Source organism: Staurois parvus, unplaced genomic scaffold, assembly GCF_062004578.1.
Source record: "Staurois parvus isolate SC_StPar_1 unplaced genomic scaffold, SC_StPar_1.0 ptg000031l, whole genome shotgun sequence".
Classification (NCBI taxonomy): Eukaryota; Metazoa; Chordata; class Amphibia; order Anura; family Ranidae; genus Staurois; species Staurois parvus.
The window spans coordinates 7,398,207-7,415,503 of NW_028317827.1; the positions used below are offsets into that span (position 1 = coordinate 7,398,207).

At 42.3% G+C, this 17,297-nt stretch overlaps 1 protein-coding gene across 1 annotated transcript in view; it reads right to left on the reverse strand.

Annotated features, from left to right (window-relative positions):
* LY75 (lymphocyte antigen 75) overlaps nucleotides 1-17,297 on the reverse strand; it is a 143,164-nt gene that overhangs the window by 43,907 nt on the left and 81,960 nt on the right. The window contains exons 7-11 of the mRNA XM_089659877.1: nucleotides 12,670-12,852; nucleotides 11,106-11,260; nucleotides 10,657-10,767; nucleotides 8,083-8,171; nucleotides 1,689-1,855 (exon numbers count right to left, since the gene is read on the reverse strand). Of these exons, the coding sequence (XP_089516003.1) occupies nucleotides 1,689-1,855; nucleotides 8,083-8,171; nucleotides 10,657-10,767; nucleotides 11,106-11,260; nucleotides 12,670-12,852 (705 nt within the window). The remainder of the gene's footprint in view (nucleotides 1-1,688; nucleotides 1,856-8,082; nucleotides 8,172-10,656; nucleotides 10,768-11,105; nucleotides 11,261-12,669; nucleotides 12,853-17,297) is intronic.

Consider the following 17,297-nt stretch of genomic DNA (forward strand, 5'->3'; position numbering starts at 1 on the left):
CCAACTCTTAATGGCTCAAACCCCCCAACCCCCCCCCCCCCCAAATTAAAGGTTTTGGAGTGGCCTAGTCAAAGTCTGGAGTTAATTAAAATTTAGATGCTGTGGTATGACCTTAAAAACAGGCTTTACATACTCAAAAGCCCTCCAATGTGGCTGAATTAAAACAATTCTGCAAAGCAGAGTGGGCCAAAATTCCTCCACAGTGATGTGAAGGAATTATTACTAGTTATTGCAAACATTTGATTGCAGTTGGCACCTGTGTGCCGAGATGACTGAACTCCTGTGCATGGGCTGCAGTGATGCCATCCTGCATCAGCCAATGAAGATAGCCACAGCCTGGCACCAAGAAGCCAGGGTAAAAAATACTGGTGCCGGCAAGGGATGTCAGACCGTTAAAGGATAGGTAAGTATTGGGACATTAGTTTCTCTATAAAAGAACAAATTATTTAGTGCAAAGGCCTGACCAATTGGATAAGTACTGAATGGATTGTTTAGGTGAGTCCTCACATTATATGGTTTTGCTAAATCTATAAAAATATTGTATAAAGATAAAACAATCAGATTGTAAAGTAGTATATAGCCAGATTTAGAAATTTTTCTAGACTTTATATTGCTGTGTATGTTTGCATTGAATTTTTTTTTTTTTTTTAAGTCTGGTATCAATGTTGCCACCATAACAAGAAGTTAGGGGAAATCCCCAATAAATGGGCAGCAATAACCAAAGGAATTCTAGCCTTCAAAATTGTACAAACAAGTAGGGGGAGGGGGCTTGGGGCTTCAGTAAAATCTTGAAGTTTAGAAACAAGATTTCTATGAAGGGGTACGGCTATGTTGCCTTCCAATGAAGCATTGGTGAGGCCAGGGCTACATCACCAGTGCTTCAAGGAAACCAGGAAGTAGACACAAAAAAAGGAAGCAAATGGAAAGCACTTTCTTTCAAAGAAAGCAGCATTAGATTTTAAAGTGGTTGTAAACCCTTACATGTACAGCGCTGAGCGAACTGTTGGCGCTTTATAAATACTGTATAATAATAATAATAATATACCCAGTAAAGTAACTGGCTTCAGGTGATACACAAAGATGAAACAAATCCTCCTACATAAGTTGTACCTGTTTATCTGCAATATTCTCTTCTCTACATCCAAAGTGCTGAATTTATACAACTTGTCTGAAAATTCAGAAAAAAGAGTGGGCAGACAGCTGAAATTACACACTGCAGAGCTCAGTGAGGAGAGCTTTGACAGCTGACTGGATGGAAAAGACACACACCCCCACTTCACACAGCTTACAGGAACAGAGCTGAAACTGTCAATCTGCTGGAGGTCCCTCCCGTCACCTTTTTTCTCTTGGTGTCAAGAAAATTTGTCAGAAGTGACTCAGGCTAATATCAAAAGGAAATTACACTTAGTGCTTTTAATAAAGGCAAGTACACACTATAGAGGGATATGCTGTGTTCAGATTTCATGTCTGAGGTTTACAACCACTTTAGCAGCTCTAATTTTTTTTATTGCCTTCTGTGTCCTGTTGTGGAGATTTTTCCTCAGTTGCTATGCTGGTGACAGTTGGTCAATGGGACAGGATCTAAACCCAATGGGGACACAGTGATAAAGATTTCACCAAGGATTTAACACTTTCCCAAACACAAATGGCTACAGCTCCAAATTAAACCAATGTGGTGGTCACTTTACCTGGCTCATGAGTGTTCCAGTTGGAAAACGAGAGGTCTTTTTTCCCACCTGCAGTTTGCCAATAATAATCTCCAGACTCATCAGTGTCTCTTAAATTTGTCCAGAAGTACCGCCCATCAGGATTAGCTTGTTCTTTCATTAGGCTGTTCAGGAACTCCTGTTCAAATCTAGATAGTGATAATAAAACATGTCAAATCAAAAAGAGTATGTATAACCATAAATCTCTATTGCGGGTTTTGCATGTAATGTATGAGATTTGGCTTTTTGATTTTCCACTTTTTTGTATCAACAAAAGAAATAAACGTAGAAATGCCTAAACATTTGTAATTGCAACAATTTTCTGGGTGAAGTGGTACACATTATCTGACAGAAATGAAGGGATGCCAATATTTTATATATACATACATATATTATGCACACACACAGTGGGGAAAATAATTATTGGATCCCCTTTGCCCACTTACAAAGAAATGGAGAGTGTATAATTTTTATCATAGGTGTATTTTAAATTTTAGAGACAGAAACAAACATTCTGAAAAAAAAACATACAGTTACAAGAAAAAGTATGTGAACCCCTTGGGATTACGTGGAGTTTTGCATGAATTGGGCATAAAATGTGCTCTGAACGTCATCTAAGTCACAACAATAGAAGAACACAGTCTGCTGAACATAATACTACACAAACATTAGATGTTGCCATAGTTTAATTGCACATAACATGTAAACATTCACAGTGCAGGGAGGAAAAAGTATGTGAGGCCCTAGCTTAATGACTTCTCCCAGAGCTAATTGGAGCCAGGAGTGAGCAAACCTTGACTCCAATCAGTGTGATGATATTGGATGTATTGCTGACAGCTGTCCTGCCCTTAAAAAACACACACCTGTTTTGGGTTTACTGGTTTCAAGAAGCACTGTCTGATGTGAACCATGCCTTGCAGAAAAGAGCTCTCAGAAGACCTACGATCAAGAATTGTTGACTTGCATGAAGCTGGAAAGGGTTACAAAAGTATCTCCAAAAGCCTTGATGTTCATGTGTCCACGGTAAGGCAGACTGTCTACAAATGGAGAAAGTTTAGCACTGTTGCTACTCTCCCTAGGCTTGGTCATCCTGTAAAAATGACTGCAAGAGCACAGCGCAGAATGCTGCATGAGGTAAAGAAGAATCCCAGAGTGTCAGCTAAAGACCTACAGAAATCTCTGGCACATGCTAACATTTTTGTTGACACATCTACAATAAGGAAAACATTAAACAAGAATGGAGTACATGGGAGGACACCACGGAGGAAGCCATTGCTGTCCAAAAAGAATATTGCAGCACGTTTGAAGTTTGCAAAAGAGCACCTGGATGTTTCACAGCACTACTGGCAAAATGTATACTGTGGACAGATGAAACCAAGATTGAGTTGTTTGGGAAGAACACACAACACTATGTGTGGAGAAAAAAAGGCACAGCACACCAACATCAAAACCTCATCCCCACTGTAAAACATGGCAGAGGGAGCATCATGGTTTGGGGCTGCTTTGCTGCCTCAGGGCCTGGACGGATTGTTGTCATTGATGGGAAAATGAATTCCAGAGTTTATCAAGACATTTTGCAGGAAAACGTACGATCATCTGTCCGCCAACTGAAGCTCCACAGAGGATGGCTGATGCAACAGGACAATGACCCAAAGCATACAAGTAATTCAACAAAACAATGGCTGCAACAGCACAGAATACGCCTTCTGGAGTGGCCCAGTCAGAGTCCTGACCTCAACCCGATTGAAATGCTGTGGCATGACCTTAAGAGAGCAATTCACACCAGACATCCCAAGAATATTGCTACACTGAAACAGTTTTGTGAGGAGGAGTGGTCCAAAATTACTCCAGATCGTTGTGCAGGTCTGATCTGCAACTGCAGGAAACGTTTGGTTGAGGTTATTGCTGCCAAAGGAGGGTCAACCAGTTATTAAGTCCAAAGGTTCACATACTTTTTCCTCCCTGCACTGTGAATGTTTACATGTTATGTGCAATTAAACCATGGCAACATCTAATGTTTGTGTAGTATTATGTTCAGCAGACTGTGTTCTTCTATTGTTGTGACTTAGATGACGTTCAGAGCACATTTTATGCCCAATTCATGCAAAACTCAACGTAATCCCAAGGGGTTCACATACTTTTTCTTGCAACGATACAAATGTTATAAATTGAGTTGCAGTTCAGTGAGTAAAATAAGTGTTTGATGCCCAAGCAAAACATGACTTCCTACTTAGTGGAGAAACCACTGTTGGCAAGCACAGAGGTAAGGCATTTCTCGTAGTTGGTTACCGAGTTTATACACACATACAGTGAGGTAGCAGTGTATACAGAGGGGCTCCCTCACTGGCTGTCACTATATATCGGTGCCAATTTTGAAATGCAATTGATGACTTTTTTTTTTTTCTTCACTATAGCTCACAGAATTAGCGGTCACTTTCCCTGGAACTAAAGGAAACTTTGTTTTTTTTATCTCGGGAAAGAAACTAAAAGTAAACATTGTTTCTGGGGAAATAAACTAACAGGAAACTTAGTTTCTTTTAGCTAGGGTGAAGTGACAGCTGATTCTCTGATCTATAGTGAAAAAAGCAAAAAAAAAAAGGCGGTAATTTCATTTAAAAACCGGCATTGACATATAGGGGTTTATTTACTAAAGCTGGAGAGTCCAAAATCAGACTCCCTTCTGCATAGAAACCAATCAGCTTCTAACCTCAGCTTGTTCAGTGAAGCTTTGGCAATGAAACCTGGAAGCTGATTGGTTTCTATGCAGAAGGGAGTCTGATTTTGGACTCTCCAGCTTTAGTAAATAAACCCCATAGTGACAGCCAGTCACCGTATACACTGCGCCTCTCTTGCCTTTCTCCGCCGCCAACCCCTCACATCTTCAGTACACACAGTCCCCTGTATTAGCTAAATTTTTCCTATCGACAAAATGCCGACAGGGCTATTTTCAGCAAGAATGTTTTGGTGGCCGAACTTTCGGTGCATCCCTAATATACACACACACATTGTTTGTATATATATATATATACATACACACACACCATTATTTTCCAGCACTGCCTTAACTGTCTTGGGCATGGAGCAGGGGTGGACTGACCATTTGGAAACTCGGGCACTGCTTGAGAGCCTGGGGTCAGTAGGGGGCCCCATAAGATGCCCCTGGTACCTTTTGCATAGGCTTTTTTGAGTTTGGGCAAGGACACAGGGGCCCCATGTTGTCAGTCCACCCCTGGCATGGAGTTCACCAGAGTTTTACAGGTTGCTACTGAAGTCCTCTTCCACTCCTCCATCATGACATCACGGAGCTGGTGGATGTTAGAGACCTTGCACTCCTCCGCCTTCCCTTAGGTTCCACAGTGAGTATAACAAGCAGGCTTTACTGCATATACAGACAGATTTTACTGTTGTGGGTTTACACTTTCATAGGAAATACTCCCATAAAATTTGTTTCTCGGAGTCCACTGGGGACAATGGAAATCTTAAAAACCTTTGTGTTATGCTGCTGCCTACAGAAAGATTAGATACTGGCAAACAAAAAACTGTAGGCCAGCCCAGGGTATGATCATCTCCCTTCCCCACTGGTATGCCTCAGTTTTGTAGTAAAGAAGTACTAAGAGCATGATTATAAACACAGAGGCTTAGAACTGATGTCCCTTAAAGCCCAACTCTAGAAAACTTGAAATTATTTTTTGTAGTGGGGCACTGCAAGGGTTAGTTGCTTGTTTAGATCCAGTTGACACAGAAAAGAAAATTTAAACTATCCTCCATGCTGCTAGACCAGTCCCCCACAGCATCCTATATCCCATGCTCTAGCAGTCTAAGGTCCTTATGTCATCAAGATTAATGCAGGGTCCATAGCTCTGCACTGGACATGACAACGCTAAGGCACAGTCCGCCAATGGAGCACGGGGGAGTGGAAGAACAGGTAAGTAAATGTGCTTCTCTCCCATAGACAAATGGAGCAGTTATCCCTTCCAGTGCAAGTTATCCTTTGCCCAGTCCCACTGCAATGCATAATTTTACGGTTTCCCAGAGTTGGGCTTTAATAGACTTCAAGAAAAGGATTTTATGGCAAGCAGCAAGCAGTCCAGGCAAGAGTCCTTTCACACAGGCATTCCATGCATGGGAGCCACATGGCAGGCCCCCCTACACAAATGTCTAAATCAAAAGAGTTAGAGCACTCTCTAAAACCAAAAAGAGTAGAGCAGAGCAGAGACTTGAACTTTGATGCTGCTGAGAGCCAAACACTGGTCCAGACCCAACTGCAGGAATAACGGAATTCACTCCATGGAAAAATTAATACCAAGCGAAGTTTGCTCATTATGTCCGATGACAGAAGTGGACAAGCCCTGAACATGGTAGGAATCACAAACTCAGTGAGGCCCCTGTCCTTTAGAACATCGGCTTCAACAGAGACTAGAACTCTTATCAAGTCAGTGTAACAGACCAGCCTGGGTCAATCTGGAGCAATGAGAATCACTGGAATTACCTCCATGTTAAATCCTGCAAAGCAGGTGAGGTAGAAATTTCAGTGGAGGAAGGGCAAAGATCAGGGTGTACTGATCTTACTGAACCACCAAAGCAGAATATCTCTGCACCTCGATACATCCCGTACAGTTTGTTGTTGAACCTGGAGGTCCACATTGGACATCCCTCACCTGTAACACAGGCATGGAAACAAATCCCGGTCTAGGGGCCACTCTTCTGGGTCCAGACACTGCTGCCAGACTTATGGTTTCTTCCTCATAGCTGATGTATGCCACCTAAATATAAACTGGATGGCCCTCAAAAAGACTGGTCCAAGGAAGGGGCAGCCAAATCACCTGAATCTCCAAGATTGTTACTGGAAGAGGAGATTCCTCTGATAATCAAGTCCCATGCATCAACAAAATGTCCCCTGGTGCACAAATTGAATCTTCCAAAAAAAAAAAAATAGCCAGATCCCTGAGCCACCAGACCAGGGACAGCCTCGTCCTAGTTTGTGTTATCAAATAGGCCTCTTCAGAGACCATGATGACAGGACACTGCAGTTGCAGAGGTCTGGAGTGGAATTTGGCAAAGGGCAACAGTCTCGAAGCAGGCTACCATCAGCCACAATACTCTCATACCAGAGAAAACAGTTCAACAGCTTCTGGATTAAAAGAGTTTGAACCTGAGACCAGAGTCTCTGAAGCTTTTCCTGGGAAAGTTTTTTTTTATGGCCCCAGAGGTGTCTGGGACCAGACCCAGATATGCCAAATGAGGGACTGTTTCCAGTAACTATCCTTGAAGGTTCAGAATCCATCCACACCACTCTAACATGTGGACAGAGACACACTGTCAAACAAAGCCGTTTCCAACTGTTCTCTCAACAGAAGCTATCCTACAATGGGGATTCAACTAGTGTAAACAGGGCCAACACTGGAGAAAAAAACTTTAGGAGCATCCAGGGTGCTGAAGATGGGCTAAAAGACAAAGAAACAAACTGGTAATTCAATGGCTCTACAGCAAACCTCAGTGTTGGTGTGCTGGAAAGATGGGGACATGTAAATTAGCATCTTTGATGTCCATGGAAGCCAGAACGTCTCCCTTATAAGGGAGGCAAAGACAGATCTGGTTGATTCCATCCAGGATTTGTGGACCAGAATGTAAACATTTAAGGCTTTGAGATCTAAAATGGGGCAAATGCGGTCACTGGATACTGAAACATGAGCAGGATAAGATAAACCCCCTCGAACAGTTCAGTTGGAGGGAATAGTTCCACAGCAGCAGTTGTTAAATCCTTTTAGGGTATTCTGACTAGGCATGGTCTGACAAATTAAAATCACTTCCAGAACTGGGTTCAGAGGGGGACCCACCAGAGAGAACAGAGTTCTCGTTGGTGGGACAGAAGTCCATTAATGACCTCAAAAGAGACAAAAAGGCATCACTCATTGAGGTATCCTATGCATGAAAGGTCTGATCCTCTGGTAAACCAGTTTACCACCTGCAATATGTATAATAATGATCCTCACTATGATGACCTGTGCTGAGGATATCGTAATATACACCCTCTTTTAACAGATATCAGCAGCCATTTTGCTCAGCTGCTGTCAAAACCAGCAAATCACAGACAGCATTGTTCCCCACTTACAAATCGGGACCAGAGTGGTTTTATGATCATGTGATCAATATGTCATGTATGACAATGATCACATGCAAGCTAAAGGCTTCACTGGGGGGGGGGGGGGCAGGAGTTTCAGCTACCAAAAGCTGCTGCAGCCTGTGGATAGCAATGTGTGTCTGTTGTAATTGTCTGGCAATTACAGCATTGAAAAAATTTGGTCTGGGTTTTAATGACCCTTGCATAAGAAAGATTATATAATATACACAGTATACTGTATATTTGTTTTATTACCTGTTTGTAATTGTAAGATTGCATTTTTCATCAAACGTGGCTTCAGTCTTATTAATGAGGTAGCAGTATTCTCCATGTCTTCTCCAGTTCTATAGACGAAAAAAAAAAAAATATGAGTGGATGAAGCTGACCAAATAAGCCTGCATTGAGAAATGTCAGAATTCTGAGATTTACAGTAATTCCGATTCTAAATTTGCAATCAGGATCATATATACAAATGTCTTTGGGAAATGAGAAACTAAAAGCCAACCTGTCAACCATTTTAAACATTTAAAGCCAAATCAGAAAGTGCCCGCTATTACCTTTTTTACCAAGAAAAGCCTGCAAGATCTGCTCCTATCCACTGACAATACTTCAATGAACAAAGTGATTGTAAAGGCAGAGATATATTTTTTGTAATTCACAAACATATCATACTGTAAGCAAATGGCTCCTGCTGCTGTCTCAGCCAACAAGGAGGGAGATACCAGGGAGAGCCGAGGCTCCCTGCACATCGCTGGATTGACATGGGGCTCAGGTTAGTAAGTATTAGGGCGGCTGCTGCACACAGGTTTTTACTTTTATATATAGAATACATGAAGGTAAAAAACCTTGAGCTTTTACAAGCACTTTAACCTATTGACGCCGATGTAACACAAATATGTGGCCTCACTGGACTTTTTTCCATGCGGGACGCATATTTGCGTACCTGTCTTTCTGCTGGGAGTGCGCCACACAGTGTGCTCCCAGCACAAAGACTGCGGTGTCACCGAGAGCCCCGGGTCCCGTTCTAACGATCGGGACCTGGGATTCCTGATTCCGGGTCACATGATCGCTGTGAAAGCCTCCTTCTTTTTATTTCTCTCTATGAATGGAGGAGAGATACATTGTATCTCTCTAACTCCTGGCATAGAGGGAAAAAAATGTTTCTAAAAAAAAAAAAAAAGTAAATAAATATTAAAAAATAAAGAAAAAAGACCTAGAACAAGGTTTGATCTAGTTCAGTGCCAGGGTAAGTGTTTGGGTCCAGGTCAGGGTCAAAAAGTCAGGATTAAAAAAAAAATTGGTATGAGTGTCAGTGTGTGTTAGGTAAAAAAAAACCCCAAACAAAACAAAATGTGCACTATTGTTTCTGGGCTGTACTACGGGTACAAACAACAAATAACATACACATATATGGTATCGCTGCTATCGTCAAGAGCTGGAAAATTTATTTTGGGTTGCTCTTTGATGGTAGGTTATGGTAGTAACAAGAAACACACAGCTAAATTAAAAAAAAATTATTTTTTTTTTTTACTATTTTGGGCCAGTTTTCCTTTGATAATAAAAAAAAAATCAGGAGATATCCATTATCATTTACCTCCAAACAAAAGCCCAATTTGTCCGGAAAAAAACAAGGTATAATTCACCTGGATATACAAAATTGTTGTGATGATATGTACAGTTTTACTAACACGTCAACGTTGCAAAATTGTGCTTAGGCATTTAGATTTGATTTACCCGTAGGCATGAAGGGGTTAAGGATACTTTCATGGGATTGGGGCATAACAGTTGGGCAAGGCTTAGCCCACAGGTAGGAACTCTAGTGAAGAGAATGTAAATCAGAGAGGGCCACAGAAACCAGTTTTCTGGGTATTAAAAGAAATAGATACCCAGCAGTCCGTTTACCTAAACAATTATACTTTGCGAAGCTTAAAGTGGTTCTAAAGGTTTTGTACCTTAATGTATTTAATGCGTTAAGGTAAAAAAAACCTTCTGTGCTGCAGGATCCCCCTAGCCCGATCCTATCCAGCGATGTGCACAAGAGCAGCGGCTCTCCCCACTGTCTCCCTTCCTCGCTGGGCAGACTAATAGCAGTAGGAGCCATTGCATTGGCTCCCACTACTGTCAATCAAATGCTGTTATGAGGGAGTGGGGCCCAGCCATCCACTCTGTGTCAATAAATGCAGACAGGGTGACTCGGGAGCAAGGCCACTTGAGGGCCCCCCCATGGAAAGCTGCTTCACATGGGGGCACTCGCCGAAGAGGAGGAGCCTGGAGCGCTGGTGGGGACCCCCAAAAGAAGAGGTTTAGGGCTGCTCTGTGCAAAAACACTGCACAGAGCAGGCAAGTATACCATGTTTGTCATTTTAGTTAAAAAAATAAACAAATGAAGGTTTAATGTCATGGTAAATTGTCTAGCAAGGAAATGTTAGGTTGTATACTGGTATAAGCCTCTCTTTACGAATGAGCAGAGACAGCTTTCGTGTTTACGGCGCTTGTCAGTGGAAAGTAGCAACAATCTACAGCAGGTGATGCACAACATTTATACATCAAACAGTGCTTTGTTGATTCTTACTAGTGCTCATTCTTTAACCCCTACACATTCACCACAGTCAAAACCACTTTTTATCCAGAATTGGACAATAAAACCATTTAAAGAGCAAGAGAGACTTATTGGTTGATATGAAAAAAACAAAAAACAAAAAAAACTAAAAGCCAGAAAACTCATTTGAAGGATTATTGTAGACTCCCAATCAAGCAAGGTCTTCAAGATATTATAGAAAGCTTTTAAACTTTACAAAAACACTAGTCAAGTGAAAAGTCAAAAAATACCTTATCCTGTGGGCACCCAGAGTCAGATGTTGTATCAGTCTTGGTTTTTCCAGGCCTCTTGCATATAGAAGTATATTTTTCTGTGCAGTTGCTAACATGCCATCGTCCAGTCTGGCAGAAAGTACAAAGGGTCTGTTATCAAGCAATATAAAATATTTGTGCACTTCGCATTACACAAACATTTAGTTTACATGTGTCAGATCTCAACATTGCCACAAAATTCTTTTACATCTACAAAGTTCTAAGGAATATATACTATAATCCTGCCAGACATTCCATTTTGAGGGTGGGCTTGCCCACACCAGTAATGTCTATTATGTCTCTTCTATCTACCATTATTACTGCAATAAAACCTGAAAACAAATATTATAAACAACATTTCTTAAAGGAAATTGATCAAAAGTAAAATGCGTGTATTGCTATTGACAGCTCATACAAGAGAAACTCACCATCCCTGAGAAGGACACACAGCTTGGAGTCATGTTGAATGGAGGAAGGGGCTCATTTTGATCCCAATATGTAAAAAGTGCTTCTGTTTCATCGGACCATTTAAACAAATGAGGGAATGACTCACTCCTAAAGCCTGACCAAATATTTTCGTTTTCTAAAGAAATAAAAAAAATACATGTACGGGGTAATAAATGAGAAAAAAAAAAAAAAGACAAAAAGCTACAGAAAGTAGCAGACCACTGACTACCAATCACTACCATGCCTTTGTGCCAGTTGCACTATTAGAAATCACCACATTTTTGTTTGTTTTTTTTTATACACGTTTAGTATTTTTCTTTTTTGTTAACTTTTTTTTTTGTCTGGAGTATAGATCTATGTTTGTCATAAGCATGTTTCAAGCCATTTACTGTTGACTGGCTCACTACCTCTGCTGGAAGTTTATTATTGCTCACAATGGTCACTTTAATAAGAAAATGTTTCCACGTGACAATTTTATAGAGAATGTTTGACCCTTGTAGTGTCCCACCTACAGTGGGAGTTCTACTTTGGGAAACACCATTCTGATCCGAAATACAATGCCAACACAAACAATAATGTATGTTTGTAGCTTGTATTATTTACTGATCAGATTTCAGGAAAATGAAGTTTCACGGACCTCAAATTTTTTTACTGTACCTACAGTAGATAAAAAGAAATTATATACAGAATGGGCCTAATGTTAACTGCGTAAAATAGCTTTTTTGGTCTCACATGGTTACAACACAGAGACTGCCATTTCAATACTTTTTTCCTGTTATCTGTGGTCAAACTGCCACTATCTCAGCCTCTTGATCTTGAGTCAGGATGGGTGGTGCTTTTCCTGAGGACAAACGTCAAAAAAAGAAGTGACATCACTTCTTCAGACAGGACTACAGAAAAGCACTGAGATGAAGGAGGGGTATGACTTGTGTATGACAGTTCAGGCAGAGCGGTGCACTGACAGAACATGCACATAGCTAATGAAGTAGCTAATCTTCAAAGTCCCAACAACACTGAGTGGGAGGGGTTGCACGGCAGCATAACTGTGATGTCGGCCCAGCACAGTGAACAAAGGAATATTGGGAAGGGTCAACAGATAATGCTTATTAGAGTGTAAAAAAAAAAAAAGAACAAAAAACGCACATCTTGGGGAAGATTTACTAAAACTGGAGAGTGAAAAACCTGATGCAACTCTGCACAGAAACCAATTCGCTTCCAGGTTTTATTGTCAAAGATTAATTGAACAAGCTGAACTTAGAAGCCGATTGGCTGCCTTGCACAGCTGCACCAGATTGTGCACTCTCCGGTTTTAGTAAATCAACTCCCTTGTGTTCTAACATTTTGGGGTACACTTGCACTATATAGTTTTCAATTCTGCCTGGAGAGCCACTTTAAAGGTTTATTCTTAATCTCAGTGTTTCTGACTTTTGTTGCTATAGGATTTATAAACCTCTTAAAAATGGATCAATTACACATTACAATCTACTAGGATGCTTCAACTTTAATTGCATTACTGAACAAAATGACCATCGCTATGTTACATACTCTGAAACTTTGTGACCACTAACTCGATATCCGCAAGGGAGTGCAGGCTGATCAAACTTCCATTTTCCTTTTGACAAGAAAGATCAACATCTTCCCAACTGCCTGGCTGCTGCAGGAGGTAGCAAAATCCATTGTGTGCTGTCCAGTTTCCTTCACAAGTAGTTTCGGAGAAATGCCAATAATCTGCACAAGGATTGTAGTAATAAAAATTACAATTATTTAGGTTACACCATCAGCTGTTAAAATGTGTCAGTGAAACTGAGCTCTAAAAAGGTCCTTTCACACGGGCGGTCTGTTTTTTTCATCAGTTCAATCACGTTTTTTCAAAGAAAAAACGGATCCGTTTACATCCGTTTTTTCATCCGTTTTTCATCTGTTCCAGTTTTTTGTTTTAAAGAAGAAAAATAGGGTTTTCTTTCGTTCAAAAAAAACGGATGTTAACAGATATGGACATTAACGGATGTAAAACGGTTGATCATCTGTTTACATCTGCTAGTCCACAGAAATACACGGGTCTCCATTTTTTATCCGCAAATGGACTTACGTAACGCCCGTGTGAAAGAGGCATAAGTGAAAAGAAAGACACTAGCATAATCAGAACTCATATTGACCAAGTGGCTAGTATTTATGGACAGCACAGGTGTCATGCAAGGGAACTTTGGTGACTAGTGAAGTGGCCACATGGAGGACACACAGGAATTGAAGGTTGTTAAAAAAAGAAATACATTTAATTTATTTGAGGGGGTACTAATAACCACTCTCTATTTTACAGCAGGTGTATAAGGCAGTAATTGTGCACCACCAACAGCTACCCCACTGGACTGCTGTTATTCCCCTTTAGGGCTCATTTACACCAGATGATGGCGGACATGACACATTATACTAGTGTTATGGTTTAAAACAATTGTTTTCTTTGTGCCCTTGCAGAGGCAGGTGCAGAAAAACACGCATCTCTGCGCATGGTGTGAATGAGGCTTAAAGTATAACTAAAGTCAAAACTTTTTTTTGTTTTGGATAGAGTGGAGAGGGATTAGAACACTTGTCAGTTTTTATTGCTGTCTGTGTCCCTGTTAAGGAGATTCGCCATCTCTATATGTCCTGTTACCTTTATCTTTGAAAGATGAAGTAAAAGAAAATACCAGAAAGGTAATAGAGGGGAAATCATCCAATGGGGACACTAGCGCTGGTGTCCTGGGGGTCCCCAAGGAATTCCCTTAATTTGGGGGGGGGGGTTTCCACTCACTTTCTGGTTGATTATGGGACAGGTGGTGAGGGGAAATCTCTGCAATGGGGCACACTTGGCGAAAAAAAATCTGACAGGGGTTATAACCCTCCCTTGCTCTATCCAAAATGAAAAAAAAAATGCCTATATTTCTACTTGAATGACTGCATTCATCTTCATATCTTTTTGGTCTTTTTTGTAGCAACAGTGTACAACTGAAAGCTCTCCACAAAGGGACACAGAAACCATGGGATTTCTGGGTGCCCTGTCTGCACATCTACACAGATGTCAGCTGCAGAGAAGTGCAGTGTGGAAAACTGCAACATGTCTGCATTTTTTTCTGCACCGCTCCATAGTTCTTTGAGCCACCTTGGGCTTTTATACACTGCAGCAGAGAAATGGATGAAATGTAACTTTGTGACATTCTTATAAAGTTAAGAAGACAAAAAAAAAAGGGGGGGGAACGAGCCTTGTGTTGTAAAAAGCGCAAGGCACCATCCTCCAAAGCCTGCCCAGCATGATCACAACCCACAGAGAAAAACAGAACAAATCTCTGCGACAGATCTCAATGGGGAAAAGTATCATGCTGGATATCTATACAGATATGGACTGGGTAATGTGTTAGGAACGTAAGGATGCCCCATCATATGATGGAAATGAAAATGATCAACCATCAGAGGACTGAATTCAAAGACCCCCCTGAAAATCAAAGTGAACAAATGATGCAGCAGGCAGTCCATTTTGCTGAAATATCATTGCAGCAACTCAAAATGGTTCTCAGTAGTTTGTATGGCCCCCACGTGCTTGTATGCATGCCTGACAATGTCGGGGCATGGTCCTAATGAGACAATGGATGGTATCCTGGGGTATTTCCTCCCAGATCTGGACCAGGGCATCACTGAGCTCCTGGACAGTCTGAGGTGCAACCTGGCGGCATCAGATGGACTGAAACATGATATCCCAGAGGCGTTCTATTTGATTTAGGTCAGGCAAGCGTGGGGGCCATTCAATGGTATCAATTCCTTCTTCTTCCAGGAACTGCCTACATACTCTCGCCAAATGAGGCTGGGCATTGTCGTGCACCAGAAGAAACCCAGGACCCACTGCACCAGTGTAGGGTCTGACAATGGGTCCAAGGATTTCATCCCAATATCTAATGGCAGTCAGGGTGCCATTGTCTAGCCTGTAGAGGTCTGTGTGTCCCTCGATGGATATGCCTCCCCAGACCATCACTGACGCACCACCAAAACAGTCATGCTGAACCATGTTACAGGCAGCATAATGTTTTCCATGGCTTCTCCAGACCCTTTCACATCTGTCACATGTGCTCAGGGTGAACCTGCTCTCATCTGTGAAAAGCACAGAGTGGCAGACCTGCCAATTCTGGTGTTCAATGGAAAATGCCAGTCGAGCTCTATGGTGCTGGGCAGTGAGCACAGGGCCCACTAGAGGAAGTCCGGCCCTCAGGCCACCCTCATGAAGTCTGTTTCTGATTGGTCAGAGACATTCATACCAGTGGCCTGATGGAGGTCATTTTGTAGGACTTTGGCAGTGCTCATCCTGTTTCTCCTTGCACATATGAGCAGATACCTGTCCTGCTGATGGGTTAAGGACCTTCTACGTCCAGCTCCCCTAGAGTAACTGCCTGTCTCTAGGAATCTCCTCTGTGCTCTTGAGACTGTGCTGGGAGACACAGCAAACCTTCTGGCAATGGCACAAGTTCATGTGTCATCCTGCAGGAGTCAGATTGCCTGTGCAACCTCTGAAGTGGTCCAGGTATCGCCTCATGCTACCAGTAGTGACATTGACCCTAGCCAAGAGCAAAACTAGTAAAAAATGAGTAGGGAAAAAAATGTCAGTGGCCTCCACCTGTAAAACCTTTCCTGTTTTGGGGGTTGTCTCATTGTTGCCCATCTAGTGCACCTGTTAATTTCAATAACACCAAAGCAGCTGAAACTGATTAACAACCCCCTCTGCTACTTAACTGACCAGATTAATAATCCAAGAGTTTAGTTGACTTGATGCTATACTCGGATTAAAAAGTATTCCTTTAATTTTTTTTGAGCAATGTGTGTGTATGTATATATATATATATATATATATATATATATATATATATATATATATATCCTCACCCACATCTTCAATCTCTCCCTCTCTACTGGCGTATTCCCCTCCCCCCTAAAGCACGCGCATATCACTCCCATACTCAAAAAACCCTCCCTGGACCCCACCGACCTGAACAACCTTAGACCCATCTCCCTGCTGCCATTTACATCCAAACTCCTCGAGTGCTTAGTCTATAATCGCCTAAGCTCCCACCTCAACGACAACAACCTCCTTGATCCCCTACAGTCTGGCTTCCGTCCCCTACACTCCACTGAAACCGCCCTACTCAAAATCACCAACGACCTGCTAACCGCCAAAGCTAATGGCCACTACTCAGTCCTCCTACTCCTCGACCTCTCCGCGGCCTTCTACACAGTTGACCACCCCCTTCTCCTTAAAAAACTATACTCCCTTGGCATCAGAGACTCAGCTCTCTCCTGGCTCTCATCCTATCTATCACAGCGCTCCTTCAGTGTTACCTATAACGCTGCCACCTCCCCCTCTCTCCTGGGGTCCCCCAAGGCTCTTTCCTCGGGCCCTTTCTCTTCTCCTTTTATACCTCCTCCCTTGGCCAACTGATACACTCCCACGGCTTCAACACCCACCTCTACGCCGATAACACGCAAATCGACCTCTCTACCCCTCACCTCACCCCTTCAGTCTCCGCCCGAATCACCTGCCTACTGAACGACATATCAGACTGGATGTCACTCCACTTCCTCAAATTAAACCTTTCCAAAACCGAGCTCCTAGTTTTCCCCCCAGCCCGCGCCCCCCACCTATTCTCTCCATCATGACCAATAACGCCACCATCAGTCCCACCCCGCAAGCCAAAGTCCTAGGTGTCACTCTAGACTCCAATCTGTCCTTCCAACCCCATGTCCAATCGTTCCTAACCCCAGACACTACTAAACAACTCATTCACTCCCTTATTATCTCACGACTCAACTACTGCAACTCCCTTCTCACCGGCCTACCTCATCACAGACTATCCTCGCTTCAGTTTATCTTGTACTCAGCTGCCAATCTCATCCACCTTACCAACCGCTCCGTATCTGCCACCCCCCTCTGTCATTCCCTCCACTGGCTTCCGATTGCCCAACGCATAAAATTCAAACTACTAACACTGACGTACAAAGCTATTCATAATACTGCCCCAAACTACCTCACCGACCTGATATCCAAATACCACCCAACACGTACTCTTCGCTTCTCACAAGGCCTCCTACTCTCTAGCTCCCTAGTCTCCTCCTCCCATGCCCGACTCCAGGACTTCTCCAGGACTTCCCCCATCCTC